This window comes from Zea mays, chromosome 5 (assembly GCF_902167145.1).
Source record: "Zea mays cultivar B73 chromosome 5, Zm-B73-REFERENCE-NAM-5.0, whole genome shotgun sequence".
Taxonomy (NCBI): domain Eukaryota; kingdom Viridiplantae; phylum Streptophyta; class Magnoliopsida; order Poales; family Poaceae; genus Zea; species Zea mays.
In genome coordinates, this window is record NC_050100.1 from 159,693,506 (window position 1) to 159,701,980 (window position 8,475).

General features: G+C 40.1%; 1 protein-coding gene across 3 annotated transcripts; it reads left to right on the top strand.

The window, feature by feature from the left end:
• Positions 1-525: 525 nt before the first annotated feature.
• LOC100276773 (uncharacterized) lies at positions 526-7,654 on the top strand. Of its 3 annotated transcripts, none has more exons than XM_008683425.3 (13): positions 526-1,600; positions 1,704-1,884; positions 2,289-2,401; positions 2,501-2,605; positions 3,051-3,120; positions 3,622-3,677; positions 4,586-4,636; positions 5,260-5,364; positions 5,459-5,503; positions 5,570-5,666; positions 6,066-6,280; positions 6,532-6,618; positions 6,984-7,628. In XM_008683425.3, exons 1-13 carry the CDS (start codon positions 707-709, stop codon positions 7,152-7,154), a joined length of 2,190 nt encoding a protein of 729 aa, XP_008681647.1. In that variant the 5' UTR covers positions 526-706; the 3' UTR covers positions 7,155-7,628. The 3 variants fall into 3 exon arrangements, with proteins under 3 accessions (XP_008681647.1, XP_035823773.1, NP_001347632.1); XM_035967880.1 differs by having other exon boundaries at positions 543-757; positions 6,078-6,280; NM_001360703.1 differs by having other exon boundaries at positions 655-1,600; positions 6,078-6,280; positions 6,984-7,654.
• The last annotated feature ends 821 nt before the right edge of the window (positions 7,655-8,475 follow it).

The window sequence follows — 8,475 nt, forward strand, 5'->3', positions numbered from 1 at the left end:
GGTGAAAATCACTAAAAGTCGCGAAAAGTTCATATATATATATATATTTATAGTTTCACCGAAAGCTGCTAAAAACAGGTACATAGGTGCTTTCAGTTTTTCACTACTAGAAAGTCGGATTTTAGAAAAAAAACCAGCTTCCTGAATGCAGTCCGAAAAGTTCTTCCATTTATATTTTTATAGTTTCACCAAAAACTATTTAAAGCAGGTCCAGGGGTGTTTTCAGTTTTCCACTACTAAAAAATTGGATTTTAGAAAAAACCGCTTCCTGAATGCAGCCCTTTAGTTTGCCTTTTTCTTTTAAGGGTTTCTATATTTATCAATTTAGAAACTAAAATAGATAGATTAAAAATTAGTATATAGGAACCAATTACCCGTCTAAATAGTTCAAATAGTGAAATAGTTGGTTTTATGACTTTGAGTGTGAGGTGAAGTAGAGATTCTTCTAATAAATATGAAATTAAAATGATTCTTTTTGAATTTGATAAAGATAAGATATATATAGGAGTTTTGGAAACTGGACATGAAAAAACTACCCTCCCAAGGCTGGCGGCTGGCCTGCCCTGCCGAAGCGCGCCGTGCCGTGTCTCCGTGTGCCCCTTCCTCCCAGAACCAGAAGAAGTTCTCGAAGCTTCTCGAAACATCGCTCCGTCTCCTCCTTCAGCCAAAACCCAGATCCCGAAACCCCAGACGAGCACTGCTCCGCATGGACCATCATTGGCGCTTCCCTGCGGTCGCCGGCGCCGATTTCTGCCCGGTCTGTTCCGTGCGTCACTTCCCCTTCTGCCCACCGCCGCCTCTCCCGCCGCATCCCTTCCCCTACGACCTCCAGCCGCCGCCACCCCCTCCCCCGCCGAACCCCTTCCCATACGACTTCCACCCGCCGCCCCCACCGCCGCTGATGTGGGCCCCTCCACCTCCTGGGCCGCACGACCCGCGTTCCTACGATCTCCCCGGCTGGGAGGGGCCTCACAAGCGGATGCGCCTGGGCGAGGCGCCACCGTTCGATCCGTACGACTTTGTGCCTCCACCGCCGCCAGGAAGGGCTTCTGTGGAGGGCGATCGGCTGCTCGGCCTGATCCGGGACCATGGCCGCAATCCACTTCCCGGTTGTCTACCTGACGGCGGCTTTGGTTACGGAGGAGGTAGATTATATCCCCGGCAAGGATGTGATTTTGCGGATTTCGACCAAAAGTTGCCACCTCCCATGCTGAATGATAATGGCTTCGGACAAGGTTTTGTGCCAGACGAAGGCCCTCACCGAAAGTATTTTGACGGTGCCAATCACCATTTCCATCAGTTCCACCCAGAGCCATTGCCTGGTGCGCCGCTGCACCCTCCACTGCCTCGCTACCCTGATCCCCATGGTTCACATGCTTGGCATGTTGAGGCAGGTGCTGTGCCACGGCCAGCAGAGCCTCCATTCCCCTCTAACCATGATTACCGTGCTGCACCGCCACGGTTGACTGCAAATTCATCATTGTTTCCTGTCCTTTCTGGTTCGCCAACAACGGAAAATTTTCCATCAACCGCTGGTACCTTGCCTCCAGCCCATCCCATGCCAAACAAAAACCGTCATGACGGACACATCAACGATGAGGTTGCCTCTGCTTTCAGCACCTATGTATTATAGAAGTTTAGGATGACGGATGGTTTATTATTACGTCAAAAGTGTTGACAACTGTTTGCTTATTCACCAATAGGGGCCAGGTTTCATTTATCGACCACAATCAGAGCAGAACTTGATAGATGGAAGGATGACCAGTGCACATTATTCTCTGGAAAATTCCAATGTCACGGTCATCAATGCTTGTGATTTGTTCAAGCAGCCGCTTCGTGGTTCACGCCCTGACCATATTGTTGTCATCCTCAGAGGGCTTCCAGGTTTACTTGAAATATTGCTAACTTTCTTATTATTGTATTATTGACAAAAATAATTGCATGCAAATTAAAAATATATATATCAAATTTCTACTTCCTACATTAATATGATAGGGTTCTTACTTTATAGCATGGAGTGGAAGTGATAGACCAAACAGTGTCATACATTAGCCTTTTACATTATGGACAACATGCTTTGTCCTGTTGTTTTAAACTGGCAATCTGTAAAGTTTCTAACTTTCTATTGCATATGTGGTTTGCATAATTGAATGATATTGTATTTACATTATCCCAAATTATTCATCTTTTGTATTCAATAAAATTGTTTCACAAATCCACAGTTAGGTTGTCTTTCACTATAGTTGTGAAAATGTGAACTATAATTTGTACAAAATTGTAACATGTAGGTAGTGGAAAGAGTTATCTGGCAAAGGCATTGCGCGATCTTGAAGTTGATAATGGTGCAAATGCGCCTAGGATACACTCCATGGATGATTATTTCATGATTGAAGTTGAGAAGGTCAGCAGGAATTGGAAAACTACTGTTCTTAGTAATGATATTGATTTAGTTTGTGTAATAATTGTCTTAATCTGGGTAATCTGGCCAATATTCTCTTAGAAAGTGGAAGACACTGAAGGCCCTAAATCTTCTAGTGCATCAAAAGGGAGGAGGCAGTTGACTAAGAAAGTAATTGAGTATTGTTATGAGCCAGAAATGGAGGAGGTGATATTACTTTCAACAACGCTGTAATTCTTTTTCTCTTGTCATATGCACCTGCAAACTTGAGCTCGCTATATTAGCAAAGCTATACACTCATGCTATCATTTGTAAAAATATGCAAAGCTAATTGTCCTATCATTTAATTTCCTAGTAATTCAACTTTTCATGGTGAAGCTTCTTTATCGATACGGTATCTTTGTATATAGGATGCCCAATGGCAACATCTTAAAAATGAATCATATGCTGCTCCTCCAGAACATCAACATATAGAATTAGGCCCATTTTTAGGCCTTCTCTTGGCAGGCTTTGAATAAAAAGTTATAAATTAATTTTTGTTTTGTTTCAGCTCAGTCCTTGCTCCTTAATTTTTGTTTCTGTTACTTTGGCTTGTTTATCAGCTATTATATAGACCAGTATTATCGTTGCTGATTTTTTGTGTATTTTATAGACTTACAGGTCAAGCATGTTGAAGGCATTTTCAAAGACCCTTGATGAAGGAAATTTTACATTTGTGATTGGTATGGAGTTATTTAGAGCAGCTTATATCAATCATTACTGTCCAATTCCCATATGTAATATTTTCTTCTCATGGTTGTTTCTTCAATATTGTGGAGGTGCCTTCAAAATTTATGGGTTAACGAAACACTTTACCATGCTTTATTTTTTCTTTCTTTCACATCATCAGTGCTACATATGAGAAGTCAACACCTTCATGTACCAGTGAAAGATTTTCCTTTTCTTTTCAGCAATCAGAAAAAATATTCTCTTTTGGTTGGGTCTTCAGTTATGTACTGTTTTGTTTCCAAAATGACAGGATGGATAACTTGAAATTTGGACAGTGCCCACTTTTGTTGCACTTCATGACATTGTGTATTGTTTAAAACTTCAATTTTAGTCACACTTTAGCTGACCTAGCAAAATTCAGCGGTTGTGCACCAAGAGACGCCTTCAATTCTAGCGGCTGATGCTGTGTTTCTGGTAACTGACTTTGTTTACTGCTGGTATTCCTGGCCGTTTAGTGGATGACCGCAATCTGCGGGTAGCTGATTTTGCTCAATTTTGGGCAACTGCGAAGGTAAATCCTCAGTCTCTGATGTGTTGACTACAAGATTACTTTGCTTATGGATTCCTTCTTTTTTGGGGTTTGGCCCATTAAAGAGGTGCCGCTTGCTTGAAAATAAAAATTCACCTCCAAGGAGAGGATATATTTTCTTTTCCTAAAAGGTATTGTATTATTATTCATGCACTGTGGAATACTTTTGTCTCATTACAAGGAAATCAACCCTTCAATTGTTCCTTTTGTTAAGTGTCCTTATGCTTGTGTAATTTTTATCCTGTTCCCTCCATGTACTCGTTGGTTGGTTGATACCCTTACTTTATCATTCTGCATGGTAGCTGGCTTGTTTTCCATTAGCTTTTTTTCTTTCATCCCGAGTAGCACTGTTTTCAAGTCTCGATTATTCAAGATTAGTCGCGATTAATCGTCCAAGTCAGTTTGGACCAATCGTGATTAATCGCCCAAGTCGTTCGACTAATCGTGATAATCACCGATTAATCGCCCAAGTCGGTTAGCCAGAACGACCAACAAGTCGTCCTACTTGAAAACAGTGCCGAGTAGTACCTGTTTTTGCTATTGAGCTGCTGTTGGCTTCTGTTCGTGTTCTCTTTGATTGGTGCGACCATAGTTCTACTTGGCCTGAATCAACTATTGCACTGCTGAAGAAAGCAATGATTGCTGGTTTCGTGGTCTGAAATGTATTTGTTTTGCATTTTTAGTATAACTTGTTGAGTGTTATTTTTGTGAAAGCTCTTCAGATTATAATATTTCAGTAGATTAATCTTGTTTTTGTCAGACAATATTGATTTTTCAGGAGCTACTCTTGCATGCTATTTAGAATTTGATTTCATTTTAATTAATGTCTCATCTCATTTCATAGTGAAATCATCCTGATAGTGTTCTGATTGCTAGTTTCTCTTTTTCAGAAATCAGGCTATGAGGTGTACTTGCTGGAGGCACCATACAAGGATCCAACGGTAATAGCTGCAGTATTGTCAACCATAAGTTCACTCACTGTTAAATATGTATTTATGTGTTTGGCAACTGCCTACTTTGCCATGCGTGGAGCCTCGGATGGACCTTGCTTGTTTCATTTCCTTTTTTTTGACATAGCTACATGATATTGTCCAACCAAATCTTCTAGTGTGTACTGGTCCTAATCAATCATGCACATTCAACTTTGGAAATTAGATTAACTTGAGGTGGGCATTTTTTGCTAGAATGTTGAATCTTCATAATTTTAGTTACTGTTCTTCAGTGAAATCAAGTAGATCATGTATTGCAGCAATCCAGCTTCAGTAAATTGTATGCTTTTGCTTAGGCAGTCTATAGAGTATTTTACTGGTTTACAGTAGCAACATAAAAAAGTTTGTAGTCACTAACATATAACCTTTCTGCTATTGGGTTTTGAAACCTTTTACTGATTGGATGCTGTTATGAAGAATTATCTTGTATATCATTCTTCACTTGACTGCAATCATGCATCTCTACTTTCTAATTTACTGGATTAACTAAGAGTCTTAAGATTGTTTTCCGTTATTGAAGTTACCTCATTGTTAACTATATCATAGTAGGCGTTTGATATCCTTATGAATAACAGGGCTGTGCTGCAAGGAATGTGCATGGATTTACATTGGATGAGATAAAAAAGATGGCAGCGGACTGGGAGGAGGCTCCACCATTATATCTGCAGCTAGATATACATGTATATTTCTTGCCATCATTTACTGTTGCAGTTTAGAACAACTATCAGTGTATGCTTATCATGTCTCATGATTGACCATCTTTATTTCCTTCAGTCATTATTCCATGATGATAACCTTCGTGGCCATTCTATACAAGAGGTAATGATATTCTTTAGTTACTTTTAGGTAGATTGACATGTTAACGTTTTTTGTTCTATCAAATAGGTAGATATGGACACTGAGGATGTTGATGATGCTAATGACGCAACTAGCATCATTGCTGAGAGCTCGCAGAAGGCTGTACAGGATCCACCAAACGAAGGTATGACTGGACGTAACCTGTCTGCTTAGTATTAGGCACCTCAATTAGGAGGAGACATGTAATGCCAAAAAAACTTCATTAATTGATTTGTACAGATGTATACCACCTTTTCAAGGCAATGTTTGTGATGTACTAGGATAATGATTTAGGGGATGGACCAAGTTTGTATTGTAGTTCTTGATTCGCTCATGATCACTTTTTGTCAATTTAGCTATATATACTCTAGGAAATGTAATTGAAAAAGGGGGAATGGATGTGCTGTCAAGCATCTGAATCTGCATGGAAACAGGCCTTCTTTTATAGTGTCATCTAGTGCATTCTTGTGTACAGCTAGTATATATATATTCCATGTCCTCAGTTAAGATTGACATCATATTGAGGTTTTGACAAATAATGAAGTGATGTCTGTAGGCTTCTCAAAGCCAGGGGAGGAGTGGAACTCAGAAGTAGAAGATGGCCTGGATAGTTTAAAAGAACTAGGACAGAGTAAATGGTCAAAAGATTTTGAGGATGAAACCACAAAGTCCGAGAATACAGAGGAAAACACACATGCTCTTTCTGGCCTGGCCCGGACATATAGCACAGGACGCAAAAATGTCAGTTGGGGTGATCGGGTATGCTTATGTTTCAGTGTGAACTTTATCGTTGGCTCTCTTGTACTTTGAACTTTGATTGTGTTTTTTTCCTCAAAATAGTTGGGTAGTTATCATCTATATTGAAATGTGCTTCTAACTTCTGAATCGGTTGTTTTGTTCAGTTATTTCTTGCATTATATGGTACTTCAGAGATAGAACTCAATGGCCAAGCTTATGTCATAACTATATTGTTTCTGTGTGCTCATCCTTCATCTTATTTACTTTTGCAGCTTGAAAAGGGTGGGTTTTCCATTTATGCAACTAAAAGAAAACTTACTTCGTCACTAATCATAGGGCCTGGATCAGGGTACAATTTGGTAAGCATCGATTCTGCCAACTTTTTGACATTTAGTCAGTAACACCTTAACTTTGTGCTGATATACATCACTTGGCCTACCATCTGTTATTGTAAAAGCCACCTCTATGTTGTCCATCCTATTTTATTTCATCTTGAAAAGGTAAATTCTGCCATCATGGGAGTATGGAATGGGGCTGAGTATAATATTCTGAAGGAACAGTGTAGTCGAGTCTTAAGGAACGACTATGTTTTACTTTGCTTACAACATTCTATGTTTGATTCTGTTGGAACTTGGTGCTCTGGTCTTGATCAATGATTTGTATTCTTATTTTTGCGCCATGATCCAGTGTTACAAACTCGTAAGCATAGAACTGTATCTTGCAGGTATCCAACCCCTTGGCTGAAGATAGTTCCACAGGTACAAAAGGGAAGACGAATAACGAGACCAAAAAACGGTTCAGTGAACAACTTCGTGACGAAGGTGAATCCTTCAGGGCAGTTTTTGACAAGACAAAGCAGCACATTGGAGTTTTTGAGAATGGAGATGAGGAATAATCCTTGACTAGAGGTTCTTTTAGTTGTTTGCCCTTAAGCGTTTTGGATGCTCAGGATGATACTTCACACTTACGGAGGGGACTAGTGCAGACAGCTTGGAGTCACTTTTTCCCCCTTCCGCTTGTCATCCTGCAGCAAGTCACAATATTGAGCCATTCAGTGAATCGTGGGATCAATATTCTTTAGTCCAATCGCCTTCATCAAGCGCAATGAGCAATAGTTCCAATGTGCCGTTCAATGAAAGCAATGCGGATTTTTTTGGTTCATGGGCTTGTTGTCCTTGTAAAGGCAACTCACACATGCCACAAAGATGTACTGTACCTATGTATCAGGCACGCACACTGAATAGTGGCCATCAGTTTTTACATGTTTCTGTTATATATGTGTTGTTGTTACCACGAGAAACTATTCGGCTCTCGTCTCTTACTACTGTGACGAGTAAACTGTCTGAATCTGAACAATTGTTTTCTTAAAGAGTTGTACTTAAGTAGGATTGGAAACAAAAGTCTAGCTGCCACAGCAGCGATGTCGTTCGGCCTGCAGAACCCACTCAACGAAGGAAGCTCAACACACAAGAAGCTCGAAAACTGGGCATGTTTGGGACAATTTTTTTTAAAGAGATTTTCTGCTTGATAATCTAGCTGACATGAGAATCTAGATATCATGGGACTTGCATATGAAGAAAGATAAAAGGGTCTATATGATTTAGGGTTTGGGAAACAATGGATTCCACCTGTTGCCATAACTCCATGGTTCTGCATTCACGTCGATTTGGTCGAGTTCTATAAAAACAATTCTTAAATAATGAGCATTTTGTTTCGTAGAAACTTAGGTGCCGTTTGGTTCAAGAGATGTAACGCAAATGATAATGGTAATGGTTTACGTTCGATTACTGGCGGTAACAAATTTGAATAGACTGATATCAATTTTTAGTGTGGTATCTGATTACGGTTGGACTAAAACAAACATGATTTAACGTTATCAGTTACCCATTACGTTACAAATTTGTGAACCAAACGGCACCTTAATGCTTCCTAAATCCGTAAAAATAAACCAAGGGAACCCAAAGCGTGCCTACCATATATGGTGGTCTGGTCTCATGTCTAAGCACGAAATAATTGAGTTTAGTAATATGAAATTCGTGTGTAGCCAGTGTGCATGTAGCTGAAGCTGTCTTGCTGATCTATAAATAACAGCCTATGGCTCTAGCACATCTGGCTATATCGTTCAAAACTATTCCAAAGATGTCGGTGGGCGGCCAAATGGATGCCATGGTGATGGTAGTTCTCCTCTGCGTGTTCTTGGCAGGCTTTCTTTCCCC

Bases quoted from the DNA above. Each gene is read 5' to 3' on its own strand.
- LOC100276773 (XM_008683425.3), top strand. From the start codon at position 707: ATGGACCATCATTGGCGCTTCCCTGCGGTCGCCGGCGCCGATTTCTGC. The intron at 1,885-2,288 runs GTTTACTTGAAA...TGTAACATGTAG, and splicing joins CATCCTCAGAGGGCTTCCAG to GTAGTGGAAAGAGTTATCTG. The intron at 5,667-6,065 runs GTATGACTGGAC...CAAATAATGAAG, and splicing joins ACAGGATCCACCAAACGAAG to TGATGTCTGTAGGCTTCTCA.